At 42.4% G+C, this 15,330-nt stretch overlaps 1 protein-coding gene across 1 annotated transcript in view; it reads left to right on the top strand.

Annotated features, from left to right (window-relative positions):
* man1a2 (mannosidase, alpha, class 1A, member 2) overlaps window positions 1-9,914 on the top strand; it is a 128,031-nt gene extending 118,117 nt beyond the window's left edge. The window contains exons 13-14 of the mRNA XM_006808150.2: window positions 4,667-4,782; window positions 8,587-9,914. Of these exons, the coding sequence (XP_006808213.1) occupies window positions 4,667-4,782; window positions 8,587-8,722 (252 nt within the window). The 3' untranslated portion in view covers window positions 8,723-9,914. The remainder of the gene's footprint in view (window positions 1-4,666; window positions 4,783-8,586) is intronic.
* Window positions 9,915-15,330: the final 5,416 nt, after the last annotated feature.

Raw genomic sequence — 15,330 nt, 5'->3', positions numbered from 1 at the left:
CAGATATTGTGTAGCTTAAAAAGTAGTTGAGCTGAAGTGTTCCTTGCCAATGGCAGGCTGGCAATCAGTTGGGGTTAGATCTGGAAAACATCATCATCCTCATCAAACTGTGACGCCCTCAAACTCTGGAGAAGATCATTGTTGTCCTGGATGAGACCACTCCCACAAGATGGAAATGTATCATCTTAAGATAAAAGTGATCTCTCTGAACAAACTTGTGTTAATTTGCTGTGACCCTTCCCACTAAAGGGTTAAGTGAGTGTCAGACATTAAGTGGGGAGAAACAGAACAACTGGGGGAACAACATTATTGCTCCTAATATGGTTTGTCTGAGAAGTGCACAGACCTGACAGAAACCAGTTATTTCCAAGGACAAACTGTCCTAACTCAAGATGAGCTGTGCAAAATGTGCAGTGCAGTGGAGAATGCTCGAGCCTTTATGTAAGAAAGGCCACACAACCACTCCAAAAACACGTGCCCCAGTGCAGTAAAGCCAGGAAAGACTCAGCTGCACATCTACACTTAGGACATGAAGATACGCTTCACATTTTAAACCAAGAAGACCGATGCAGGAGACATCTTTGTCCAGTGTAAACGACCGTCAGTGAACAGTGTTGTGGTGACTTATGACACCAATTAGCAGCCACTATTGCCCAGTCTTGAGACTCCTTCCAAAGCAATTGAACCTCCCTTTACACTTTGACCCATGTGACCTTACTGACTGACACGATGACAGCATATGTCACTGGCTCTCAGGACTACCTCCAAGGTCACAACCCCACTTGGGATTAAAGACCTGGGATTGCCCATCAGCTGCCAGAACAGAAGAAGAGGTGAAACATCCTTTTAAATCTGAAAAAGAAGAAGAATCAAGTACTTAAGATTACGTGACCTGGATGATTGAGAACCTGCACGGATAAGTGGACATGCCCTACAGCAAAAGAGAGCTGCCATCCCCTTTCTTTGTGTAGTTGTCAAGGTTTCACATTTTCTCTGTATGTGAAACAAAATACTTTGACAGATTTAAGCTTAATCATGAATGGTGATGTTTAGCAAGTGTTTTTAAACCATGTGGGCTGAAGAAAGAGGTTGACTTTCTGCATGAAGTTTTTATGCTCCAAATTGCTCGTTTTTATACGGTGTTGTGTTTTATACATTGTTTTGGTTATCATATCTTTTGCCCTTAGAGGCATCAGAAGTGTAATGAACTCTAAATATTATACACAGGCATTAACTTAGGCAACCAGCGCACATAGTGAGAGAGTCCTCAGTTTCTTTTCTGTTTGCATACTGAAACTCTTCCACTCTGTGTCAGCGCCATTTGCTCAACCATACTTATCTGTTATTTCATGCTGCATGTTGATTGAGTATGTTAAATATGCACCTTCATAATAAACCTGAATCAATGCTTGTTAACAAAATACTGGAGTTTTCCGAACTACTTTCCACTCTCACTTTTCCTGTGTAAAAGCACCGCATACTTAACACCTATCTGGAGTTTTTATGTAGGGTGGTTTAAGAGCCATCTTTTATATCTAGTTTCTTTTTCATTTCGTGCTGTCATTTTAAGTTTCCGTTTCTTAGGCTACGTCCACACTAGCCCGGTCTGAAAACGCTCCGCATCCACATTATTGTTTCAGTCGTTTTCACAGAGTTGTGCGTCCACATTGAAGATTTGGCCTGCCTCATTCCTGTCTGCCCTTTATTTACTTTCCGGCCCTTTGAAACGTTGCGGCAAAATGTCGAGGAAAAGCAGTTTTTTAAATGGACTAACAATGAGGTGGAGTTGTTGCTGCGAGTAACACAAAAGTACAAAGTTGCAAAAGCGAGTGAGAGTTAAAGAATTTGAAGAAAAGCTACCTGAAGCATGTACAGACTGATATTAATCTTTAATAAGGCTGTTAAAATTGAGAGCAAACAAGACAACTGCTGTATAACGCGCTCTGCTATCTTAGTGTAATTGGTCACTTGACTGCATCACATGACTAAAATGTGTCATCGTTTTCAAAAAGTCTGCGTTTTCGCTGTCCACACTGCGACGCGAAAGCACCGTTTTCAAATGTATGCGCTTTCGAGAGCGTTTTCAAAATGCTGCGTTTTCCTTGAGCGAAAACACCGTCTCAGTGTGGACGGGAGGCCAAAACAGAGAGAAAACGATGCGTTTGCAAACGAAAACACACTAGTGTGGACGTAGCCTTAATATTTGCACGTTGCCTGTATTTAACCATGTCTATATCTTATTGCTTTTCTCACCTGTTTCTTTCTGACGTAACACCTCAGACTTTCTCCTTCCTCATTCACCTTACTCTGTTCTTGTATTGCTCTCTTAACCCCAGCAACCACTCTTCACAAACACCTGTGTTCTTCTCTGCTTGTTGCCTTAAAGTTCAGCTCCTCCTTTCCTCTTGCTCTCAGTCTCTCTCTCACATGCACACACATAGACACACACACACAGACACACACCCGTACCCCAGCTGCATCCATCTGGTACACCAAACCTGCCTCTGTTTGTCACGCTTCCTCTATTCACAGCAGCTATTAACATTGGCTGGCTTTTACATGTGTATGCGTGTGTGTTTGTGTGTGTGTGTGCATGCAGAGGTGAAGCCCAGCTGCTGTTATGTGCAGTGTGTCCTCACTTGGCTGTGGCAGGAACACTGCTCCGCCTTGCACTCCATTCCCTACAGGTAGACTTTTTATCGGATAATTTATATAGCACAGATGGTGCTGAGGTGCGTGGGTGGGTGTATGTGCGGGTGTGTGTGTGTGGGTGCGCGCGCATGTGTCTTTTATGTTTCTGGGTGCAGATACCCCTACCATTGTGTAAAATATGAAAGAAAATTTCCAGACTGAGTTTTAGCTCAAGTGTTTATGTGACTTGTGTTAAAATATGTCTTTTAAGTGCTTGGACCTAATCTATGATACACTCTGGTTGTTATTATCATGTTCGTGTGCCACACTGGCTGTTGCAGGGCACTGCAGTGCAGATCAGGAAGGGCAAACGTTTGCCGGACGCAGCAGCCTGTGAAAATCTGGAATTATGGTCCAAACTGACAGTGAAACGGTCACTCGAGGACAGGATAGAGAAACGTGTGTGTGTGTGTGTGTAGGTGAGAGAGGGAGACGGGGGCAAACTGAAAGACAAGGACAGATATCACACTTTGAATTCCATGCACTGTCTGTGTCAATAAGACATGAGCAGAAGCACCAATTTCCAGTGTCACAAATCAGTAGAGCGCGCAGGTAAGAATGGACTGTGTGTGTCGCCAGCTGGATGATTGCTGCATTTCTAATGAGCTATTTCTGGTTTGTGTGTGCAGGCAGGGGAAGCACCTGCTCGCAAATGAGCCAAAACTGTTTGTAGTAGGGAATCATCCAGTTAAGCTGTCTGGAAAAGCATTGTGATGTGTGGAATATGTGTTAGCCGCTGTTGTTTTGCGTCAATAGATGTGAATATTGAGAAGCAGGATTACAAAAGTGTGCTCTGTTTTCTAATCTGGATCCCTTTGTTCGATTAAAGGAATGAAAAGGAATTGACTTGCTGAGCGTGCTTGCTGAATCCACAAAAACAGGACTCATTAATAGCCCTGCGCTCAAGAGATTGATTTATAAATGCATAACTTGTGTAAGTTGAGCGTGATTAGAATGGAAATCAGAATCTGGCGACAGTTTAAACTCAAAGCGTTGAGTGACTCAGCTGTCTGTGTGAGTTGCAGTGCACAATGCTCAGATGTCAGATCATTTAATAGACCCGGTTCTCCTGCTGCTGTCGGCCCGGCTGCTCTCCGCGTTTGTTGTTTTGCGCTTGTTGAAACACTGACACATCACATCTTTCACGGTTGAAGAATCAGCGATAAACCCTCGAAAGTGAGCAAACGGGGGATTTACATCCCAACCACCTACGATTGTGTTGTCATTTTGTCCTGAAAGAACAGTGTGTCTCGAAAGGAATCGTGCACAGGCAAAAAAGAGAACAAAGACATTTTTACCCCCCAAAAAAACAAAAAATATCTCCAGTTGAAACAGTAAATCTGCCTTCAGTAGAAATGTGCAGATGAAGGTGAAAAGAGCCTGATTAGAAGATTGAAATTCCCCTGTGGGATGGCCACGGGCTTTACTTCACCTTAAGAAAGCGTTTACTTTGTCATTGCTCTCCAGCTCCCACGGGTGAAGGATAACGGGAGCCAAATGAGTGTGTACCTTCATTATGAAACTGCTTTGTAAAAACAAAACACAAAAGTTGAATGAAGTATAAAGAACAGAAAGGCAGCAGTTGTGGTAATCTGTTTTTTCCTCACATTTTGTGCAGCAGCTGCTTCCTGTATGTCACCGCAGGACACTCTCTAATCTGTCACACGCAAAGAAATTAATTACACCATGCTTTTTATAAGCATATTAAAATTGTACTCCCCTCCCCCCACCTTTCCTCCACTCTAATGCTTTCTCCTCATTTTGCTTTTCTGTCATGTAAACCTTCCCTCTACCATTTTCTCATTTCTGTTCACTTTTTTTTCTCTTTGTTCTGCCTTCATTTGTTTTCTGTCTTCTCAACTTCCTTGTTTCTGCTCTACACTTCATCCTACAACTTGCCTTCCATCTTTTTCTCATTCCTCTTCTGTTCCCCCTTCTACCTCTCATCCACCCCCCGTCTCCCCGTCTTCTCCAGGCCATTGACAAGTACTGCAGGGTGAGTGGAGGTTTCTCGGGGGTGAAGGACGTCTACTCATCCAATCCAACCTATGACGACGTGCAGCAGAGCTTCTTCCTGGCTGAGACACTCAAGTAAGTTTGTCTTAATGGATCGATCAATTGGCAGAAGCTATGAATAGTCAATATGCTTTTTAATTAATGATTCTTATGATTAATTCAGTGTGGGTGGATGGGAGCTGACTGAGGGGGTTTACCAGAGAAAAGTGTTTGCAGTTATTTTAAACTATCTGTTAAACAGAAGTGGAAGAAGTTAAAAGCAGTCAGTTTCTAACCTGATGTTTGTTTATTTATTAAAGTTTGTCCTAACAGAGCACTCATACATATTTATAGATTAAGTATTTGGTCATTGTAGAAACATGTGGTAAGTTTGAGGCAGAACTCAAAGTGTTAATTTTCAGTTGCATCAACAGTCTCAATCACATTGAGTGAAGCTCCTGCAAAGTTTGCAGCATTTGTACAAACTCTTGTATTTGTGTTGCCTCAGAAGTAGTTTGGTGCAGTGAACACCCACCAAACTGAATGCGAAAGGGGCTGAATGCAACCAGCACATCATCTGTTACTGCTGAATTTTCTATTTGCTCAGAACAAAAATGGTTGATTTTGTTCTCGTTAGTATTAGAAAATTATCAAATCACTACAGAGTCTGTATGGGTCATACTCATCATCATCAAGCCTGTAGACTCCCGGTGGAGCGTAGGGCCAACACCACGCCATCAGACTCTGTTCTGGATCGTTCTCTTCAGCTGGGTCTTACTAGGTTGTCAAAAATAGTTTAGTTAGGCATGGAACATTTTTGCAGTCTCCATCTTGACACTTTAAAACCAAATGTGAGAAAGAGAGGTCAATTATTCATTATTGACTGTGTGACCACATGCTCATTGGCTACCAACTTGTCAATAACAATTTGCTGGCCAATGAGCATACCGTTAATAATGCTTCTTACTGATACTTTTAGTGCATCTGAAAAGTATTTGCATCACTTGTTCCACATTTGTCATGTAACGTCCTTATTCCAAAATGGATTCAGTTCATTTTTCACCTCAAACTTCTACACAATATCCCATAATGACAGTGAAAAAAGTTTGCTTGAAATTCTTGCAAACCTTTGCCCAAAGTTTTATTGAACCACCTTTGGCACCAATTACAGCCTGAAGTCTTTTTGAGTATGATACACAAAGACAGGCTGTAATAAGCTTGACACACCTATGTTTTTTGGCCAGTTTTGGGGGGAGGGGGGGGGGGCTATTTTCTCCCAGTCTTCTTTGCAGAACCCATCAAGCTCCATCAGATTGCATGGGCAGCATCAATGCACAGCCATTTTTAATCCCCAAGAAGTTCAAGTCTGGGTTCTGGCTGGGCCACTCTGGGATATTCACCGAGTGCTCCTGATGCCACTCCTTTGTTATCTTGTCTGTGTGCTTACGGTCATTGTCCTGTTGGAAGATGAACCTTTGCCCCAGTCAGAGCGCTCTAGAGCAGGTTATCATCAAGGATTTGTTTGCACTCATCTTTCCCTCGACTTCAACTAATCTCTCAGTTCCTGCTGCTGAAAAACATCCCAGGATGATGCTGCCACCACCATGCTTCACTGTAGGGATGGTATTGGCCAGGTGATGGGCACTGATGAGCGTTTGATCTTTGTTTCCTCAGACCAAACGATTTTGTTTCTCGTGGTCTGAATCTTTCAAGTGACTTTTGGCAAACTCCAGGGGGGGCTGTCATGTGGCTTTTACTGAGGAGTGGCTTCTGTCTGGCCACTCTACCATGCAGGACTGATTGGTGTAGTCCCCAGAAATGACTGTCCTTCTGGAAGGTTCTCCTCACTTCACAGAAAAATGCTGGAGCTTTGTTAGAGAAACCATCAGGTTATTGGTCAGCTCCCTGACTAAGGCCCATCTACCCTGATGGCTCAGGTTAGTCAGGCAGCCAGCTCTAGGAAGAGTCCTGGTGCTTCTTCCACTTACAGATGATGGAGGCCGCTGTGCTCACTGGGACCTTTCTGTACCCTTCCTCAGATCTGTACCTCAATACAATCCTGTCTCAGAGGTCTACAGACAATTCCTTGGTTTGTGCTCTGATATGCACCTTTAGCTGTCGGACCTTATATAGACAGGTGTGTGCTTTTCCAAACAACGTCCACTCAACAGAATTTACCACAGGTGGACTCCAGTCAATTTGTAGAAACACCTGATACACCTGTGCTCAATTTTGAGTTTTGTTGCCAATTCTGTGAATACTCATGTAAATGTTATTTAATTGTTTTTTATTTTTAATACATTTAAAAGATATTCAAGCAAACTTTTTTTCATCTTCTCAATAATGGGGATTTGTGTAGAATTTTGAGGTGAAAAATGAATTTTGGCGTGAGGCTGTAACATGAGAAAATGTGCAGCAAGTGAGGCGCTGTGAATGCTTTCCAAATGCACTGCAGAGTGACCACTGAGGGCATGAACTCAACAGCAAAGTGTTTACAGAGGTCCAGGCAAACGGACACGTTCCCATAGACAGACGTCTTTTTGCAGCTACAGGTATTTATGCAGGTTAAAGGCACTAATTAGCTGGCTTCACTTTTCAGACTCAGAGGCTTCATCCGACTTATCCGACAAGAGAGACTCGCTTTTTTTGTTTGTTTGTTTTGCTCGTACACAAAGAACCAGTCATTTCACCAGGTTATTGTTGTGATTTCTTTTCTCTGGGGACAGTGAACAGGTATCAGGATATTTTTACAGCCATACAAATAAATAAAGTCAGCTAACGTGAAGGGAAGCTGCCATGGCTCTGTGGCACAGCGTGGTCACTGATGGATGAAGGGAGAAGAGGCTCTCACTGAAGGCTCGTACGCAGTGGGAGAACTGAATACTGATGTAGCTCTCTGGTTCCCTCTGCTGGCTGCTCTTTGAATGCCATCTCCTCCTGACAATGTTCAGTATTTATAACCTGATGTAATTCAGTTGTGAATTACAATTCATTCGGACAGCCTGACAGGCCAAAGAAAATCATAAAACAAAGCAAGCTCAGTTTTACTGCCGGTCCTGTCAGCTCTCGTGTTTACACGAAGCTATTTATCAGCTCTTCATTTGCAAGTATAACAGGTTTAAAATTAACACCCACAAAGCATCAGATGCCAATAAAATCCGTCTTTGGTATAGAAGTCGTTAAAGGTCGCACGCCACACTGTCTGCTAACTCTCTGAGAGGATGACATTTGAATGGCTCAGTGTTATGCAGACTTTGGTGTCTGTCTCTTCTCAATCTTTGTCTCTGCTGGCTTCAAGCCAGTCGCGTCAAAGCAATACAGCAGCTAAGTGTCAGCTAAGGCTGCTGATTGGCTGCCAGTCACGCTGATCGTCACACATATCCAGCGTCTGAGTTTATGTTAAGAATTTAGGAGCTAAAAAGTGAACAAGCAAGTTGAAATCTTTAAAAAAAATTAGATGAGAATTTAATTAATCTTAGATGTTAATGAAATTCAGAGCTTCTCATTCACGGTGTAAACTGTGTTTAGGACGAGTTCTCAGCCTCCTGCAGTAAACTCTTTATACTGCGTATAGAGTTGTTCTGTGTATTTATTCAGTTTTCTCCTGCAACATGTGGAGCAGTTTGTGCAGTTTGGGTGTGATAATCATAATAATTGTTTTGGTTTTGTGGCTGTTTTTTGTCTGACCATGACAACAGATGTGAATCAACAGCTGTAAAAACACTAAATTAAACAGAGATTTAGGATTTAAATTGTTGGTTTAAGCTGACACTTCCCACTTTGATATGATGAAGCTGTTGACATTATATTCACCTAACTCATTCCATTCTTTCTTCTTCCTCACCCCGTTACCCACCACACCTCACACGTCCTTCCCCTTACCCGCATCATCTCTCTCAGGTATCTGTACCTGCTGTTCTCCAGCGATGACCTGTTGCCCTTGGAGAACTGGGTTTTCAACACGGAGGCTCACCCACTGCCAGTCCTCCACCTGGGAAACATCACCCTGCCCGGCAGCGAGCCTGCTCAGCGGTAAACGGGCTGGCACTTTTTATGTGCACCACGGCACCAGGGGCCTGTTTGCCTGCCTACCCAGAAAAACCCACCCACGAACACCAGACAAACATACAATTCAGACTCTCGACTGATTTCTAACTGAGACCATCAACCGGGGGGGTGGGGAGAGACCACTACAGAGCGAGAGGACCTGTTACTTTACTCGCTCTACTTCTATGTTTTACTCTTTGACTCTGTCGATCTGTCTTCTCTGCTCGAATCTTAAGGATGGTGGGTGTGCTGCTCAGCCTCGTGTTTGGCTTGAATCGACTCTTTTTACTGAAGGACAGAGCTCCAAACCAGAGGCGTGATTAGCTTTTTTTTGTTATCACTTTTAGTCTTTATTTGAAGAAACTCCAATGCAGACTCAAGCTGACACACTGACAGCTGACTATGAAGGATTACAAAAACACTTTGACACTTAAACTGATGAAAGTGTCATGTTTTGTTTTGTTTTGTTTTGTTTCCAAGCAGACAGACTTCAGGACTTTACAGGGTCTGTTAACACAACCTTCTTTTTTCTTTCTTTTCCTTTTGGACAAATCAATATTGGGGACACAGGGTTGAATCACAGCCCTCAGCTTCTACCACCCAAATCCACTTCCTGTTTAACCTCCATCGGATGAACTTCAACCTGGAACTGCTAGCAGATGGGCACATCATCAAAGCGAGGGCAGTTTGTGGCAGTGGTCACTGCCTCCTCTGATCCTCGGTTTTCAGAAAAAATGGCCATCATAAGTGGAAGAGTAATTAGACAGGGACTACAGCAGGCCTCCCCTTTTCTCACCACTCCACATGTGTCCTGATCCTCTTCCATTTAGAGACACAGCCACAGCTTTCCCCTCCTTAAAAAAAACATTCTGCTGCTATAGGATTCGATGCTGCTTTTTCTTTTCTTTAAATCTCTGTCCTTCACATTTTCCCCCATCATCTCACAGCTTCTATAAACCTTTGTCTCATCTTATTTTCCAGCTTTTCATCAATCAGGCACATTATGTTCAGGCCCTTACGTTTTGTGATGGGGTAACCATGCTTTATGTATAAGAATGTTTGTTTTGTGGTTAATATGAAACCTGGTGAAAATCATTTATTTGCATTTTTAATGGGAAGACTATGAAGAAGAGGTTGGTAGAGGAGTGGCACTGAGAAGGGTGAATAAATTTAGAATACCTTATGGTCTCCTGCTGGCATCCTATATCTACACCCACCCCACCTCATAAGTCGGATGCAAATCTTTGCTTCAGTTTCATACTTAAAGCACATGTTTTGGTCGGACTCTTAAAAACATACATTTTTAAGGAATCAAACATGTTCCACTTGAGTTGTTACACTACATACACAATAAGCTATTCAGTTAATATTAGATCATAATACTTTCTGTATGTAGCTGCAATTGTGTTACTTTATCAGAGTTAAACTTGTAAGTGCTGCCTGAGGTCAGGGACAAGTCTGAAGTTCCAGTAAAGGGATGCGTTTGATTCCAGATGCACATCTTTTGCCCAGATTTCAGAGCCATTTTTCTCTGAGGTTTGAAAGTCACAGCAGGGCTCGTTCCGTACTCTGACTCGCGTCAAGATCTTGACCTTGTTTATGGAAGTTTGTGCAGCTCCGTTAGCAGCACAGCAGTGCCTCCAGTTATCACTCTTAACACAGCTCCTCGTGGTACATCTAATGCAGCGTGATGGATTTACTGCTCGGGTTGCTCAGATAATGTAATGCAGTCTGCAAAATAATAAAAAATAAATAAAATGGTATGTTGGGAAAAAAAGAATGATACAGTTCTCCCATGTGAATCTGACTAAAGGGTTTAAACGTTTGATGTGATCTGCTGCTTTTAAGGGCCGTTCTCTGACTCATTAAAAAGTCCCAAAGGGCAGCAGACATGTGAGCCAGCTTGTCTCATATCATAGCAATGTTAGTGCAAGCGATTATCCGACACGCAAGAACCAGATACCGCTCCTGCTTTGGTTCATTTGCGGAGCGTCTTAAAGACAACAGCAGTATTAAACATCACAGATTTGTTTAGATGCTTTAAAGCAGGGATGTCAAACTCATTTTACATTGTGGGCTGCATGTGGCCCACTGTGATCTTAAGTGGGCTGGACTCAGTCAGTGTAAAGGCGTTTACCTGCACATTTAATCCCAGAGATATCTTAATATAAGAAAGGACGTTCACTCACGAAAGTTTGTCATTGATCTACATGGTAAAAAGTGCAGCTGTAGTAAACGAAGGAAACCTAAGAAATGAACGACACAAAATTCTTTTACTGTAGACTCAAGTGAAAGAAAACATTCTGTCATTTAATTGTTTATCTATTACTTAATTACTTTGGTGTTGTATGAATGGCCATGTAGGAATGTCAGCAGGAAAAGGTGTGAAACTTGTGAAAATATAGTTAAAAGTCCAAAATGTATGTCTGCCATTTTCCAAAGCAGTCCAGCAGGCCAGACTGGAGTCTTTGTTGGTGTGATTCTGGTCCCTGGGCCTTATGTTTGACTCCCCTGCTCTAAGTCTTTACATAAACATCAGACATAACATACCAACAAGACAAGCCAAGCACCATACAGAAACAGGAAACACTGGCTAACACGTCATTTTGTGTTAGCCAGGAGCTCTTCATGTTTTGCATTTATGCTTTCGTCTTGTGTTTTGTAGTAGGTCAGTAGGTTTTGTAATTGCACACACATTATGGAGATTCTTACAGAAATCACCCTGAACTGCTGGGACACAAAGATAACAGCACAAAAAGAGCCACATTTATTAAATGCTGTGACAGCTTTGCGTATTCCTCTCTGTCCTCCTCTCGTCAAAATGTAAGAAACAAACATTTCCTTTTATGAAAGTAGGATTTGCAGACTAGATCTGCTGGTCGTCTGTCAGTAAAGCCATACTGTGTGATGCGGGACTGCTAACCAACAGCTCCTGCTGCTTTTACAGCACAAACACAGACGGATGTCGGCTGAAGGAGTCGATTAGCATCACTAACTCCAACACTGGGAGTGGAAGCAGACAACGGGGATTACATTAATGTGATGTCAGACAGTCGTAGCCGATCTTCTTCGTAACGCTGCTCATGTTTGATCGAAGAAAATTGTATTTGTTTGTTTTTGGACAAAATGTAACACAGAAGTAGAAATGTTGGTAACTTTTATTCTGGTTTATTTTATTTATGCAGCAAAATTTCAGCCATCGTGTTTTTTTTCCCCCTTTAAAATTTCAGAGAGGCTCTCAGAGCATTCCTGTGTTGATCAGGTCGTAGTCAGACTGTTTCATTCCTCCTGCGTTTTATTTCCTCTGTGTTATTTTCCTTCATTCAACAATCGTGTCCATTAAGAGTCCGTAGTTACAGCGCAGTCTCTGACGTCACACTGACATCATCACCGCCTACATGTCACGAGGAGGAAGCCCGAGTTGAAACCTGCACGGCCATCAAGTCGCTGGGAGCGGCGCTGATTTTGAAAACTGAGTGTTCTGTATTTGTATTTTTACTGAACTAAAAAACGAAAAAATGAAATGAAACTATCTGTAAATATGTTTAAAACTGAGACACAGATTCAATAAAGATGTTATGAAAAGTGATCGGAAACCAGGAGCACGTTTATTCTTTTGCTTTAACTTGATCATGTTGTCACGATACTTTAAGCACCAGTTGCCTTTAGAAAGTAAAAAACCGTCATGTGTATTTTTCACTTTGGTTAAACATAAAGGATATTTCATTAATGACCGTCTCTTTGTTGACCTCAGAATTTTGTTAGTCACCCCAGAAATGTAGCTGCTGGGGTGGAAGTTTAAAGGCCAGTTCAGTTTCTCCTGGCAGTCACTTTGATCTTCTGAGTTTTCCAAAAAGTTGAATTTGATCATTATTTAATAATAAATACCTACAAAGACAACACCATTGTTAGTGGTTGGAGGTGTGCTTGATTATAGATGCACAGATGAGTGTGTAATTCTGTAGGTGGAAACATTAAATATTTTGTTCAAAGTTTAGTGTCTATAACCAAGAACCCGTCACTGGGGGCCAGCTGCTCGACTCCAACTATGGCTCTTATAAAGCTAATAAGATGCTGAAGCATCAGTGTCATTAACGTGACCTAATCTACAGGGTGGGCCATTTATATGGATACATCGTAATAACATGGGAATGGTTGGTGATATTAAAGTCCTGTTTGTGGCACATTAGTATATGTGAGGGGGCAAACTCCTCAAGATGGGTGGTGACCATGGTGGCCATTTAGAAGTCGGCCATCTTGGATACAACTTTTGTTTTTTCAATAGGGAGAGGGCCATGTGACACATCAAACTTATTGGTAATGTCACAAGAAAAACAATGGTGTGCTTGGTTTCAACGTAACTTTGTTCTTTCATGAGTTATTTACAAGTTTCTCTTTGTTCACAGCCATTAACATGTCGAAGAGGTTAACACGTGAGGAGCGGATCGATCGGTTACGCAGTAACCGGGTCATTGCAGCAGATTTCAATGCAAGACACCCTACGAGGCCACCCATCTCCCATGCTACAGTTAGCAAACTGCTTGCTAAGGTTCGTGAAACTGGTTCAGTGTTGGATTTGCCAAAATGTGGACGCAAGAAAACTGTCACTAATGAAGAAACATCAGTGGCTGTCCTAGCTTCATTCAGCAAGAGCCCACAGCGTAGCACTCGCCGCATGTGACTGGAGAGTGGCATTAGTCGAACATCCCTTCGGCAGATATTAGCTACTCACAAATGGCAAAGAATAAAGTTACGTTGAAACCAAGCACACCGTTGTTTTTCTTGTGACATTACCAATAAGTTTGATGTGTCACATGGCCCTCTTCCTATTGAAAAAACCAAAGTTGTATCCAAGATGGCCAACTTCTAAATGGCCACCATGGTCATCACCCATCTTGAGGAGTTTGCCCCCTCACATATACTAATGTGCCACAAACAGGACTTTAATATCACCAACCATTCCCATGTTATTACGGTGTATCCATATAAATGGCCCACCCTGTACAGTAAATGTGTGTTCAAAGTGAAGAGTTGGCTTCCTTCACATGGTTCACTGTGGCAGCGTCCAAGCTGTCCCCTCATACACAGTGAGGGAAATAATTTTTTGATCCTCTGCTGAATTTGTAGGTTTGCTCACTGTTTAATGGAGACAGAATATCAGCCAGAAGTAATGCAGAAAAAAATTAGATGAACATGTGAAATGATCATCGGTTGTCCTCAGCCTGGAGCTCACGCCTCATGGTAAGTGATTGATAGATAGTACTCTGTGTGAGCCAGAATCCTGCCTGGGTTGGGATCAAATACTTATTTCACTCAGTGACATGCAAATCAAATTATATGTGATGTGTTCTTTCTAGATTTTTGTCTAACATTCAACAGAATGTTCAGATAAACTTGGGGATATTTGGAAGCCGACTAGAGCATCTACCGATCGAACCACCAACCTTCTGATTAGCAGATGATTTGCTTTACCCCCTGAACAACAGCCACCTGTGGCAGAGGTCAATGTTTTTAACCTGTTTTCAAGTAATACATTTCACTTTGAATATAGAGATATAGAAGTGTTTACATCATAGTCATTGGTTTGAGAGAAAGATGTTGCAAAAGCAAGCAGGTTACATTGTTCACTTATCAAGTAATAATGAGCCTTCATCATCCCCATATATCACAGCCATGTGTTCTCTGACTTTTCTTCTAGTGACGATGTGAAGCTCATATTTGTGGTTTGACTGAAATATCTCAACAGGGTATCCAACTCCAGGCCTCGAGAGCCGGTGTCCTGCAGGTCTTAGATGTGTCCTTGATCCAACACAGCTGTTCTAAATGGCAAACTGACCTCCTCAAGGGCTGTGTCCCAATTCAGGGTCTGCACGCTTGAAGTACGCACACTACGCGTACTACGCGTACTACATACGGTGCATACTATAAGTACGAGAAGTGTGGAAGTGATAGGCTTGTGAAATGGGACGGTCTAGCCTTCGTCGCGCTGTTCAGGTTGCCTAGCAACCATGATACTAACCGCGAGAAACGTCTCATACAGCATTGTGTGACATAAATGAAGGAGAAAAATGTTTTGTTGGTCATTCATTTTTGTCATGACATCACTTTGATTAGTTGAGTATCTGAGGCTGAGACCACAGGACTGTCAGATTAGAGAAAGAGAGAGAGAGACTGTAAAACCACGTTAACGCTGAATGCACAAACATCACTAATGTCACATAACTTTGCTGTTGGCCACATGTCGGCAATGTTCTTTGTTATTAAACATTCGCACATAAATAAGTGACATCGTATTCATTACTTACTTTTGACAGTTCACTCTTGGCCACTCCCTTCTGTCGTATGGCAAAATTATCCACGCCGCGCTATGAATTGTGGGATATATGGGACCACGAAGCATGCACCGGACCACGCTTGATATTTGGGGAAATCGACGGCGCATTTGAAGTACACTTCGAATCGGGACAGCCGTCGTCGCGTGGCGGTGACGTAATCACACTTAAAATGCGTACTTCAAGCATGCAGACCCTGAATTGTGACACAGCCAACATGTCTTGAAGTTCTCCAGAGGGCTGGTAATGAACTAATCATCTGATT

The sequence above is a fragment of the Neolamprologus brichardi genome, chromosome 16 (genome assembly GCF_056152115.1).
Source record: "Neolamprologus brichardi isolate AB-2024 chromosome 16, ASM5615211v1, whole genome shotgun sequence".
In the NCBI taxonomy this organism is placed as follows: domain Eukaryota; kingdom Metazoa; phylum Chordata; class Actinopteri; order Cichliformes; family Cichlidae; genus Neolamprologus; species Neolamprologus brichardi.
This window is presented reverse-complemented; position numbering and strand designations above follow the sequence as displayed.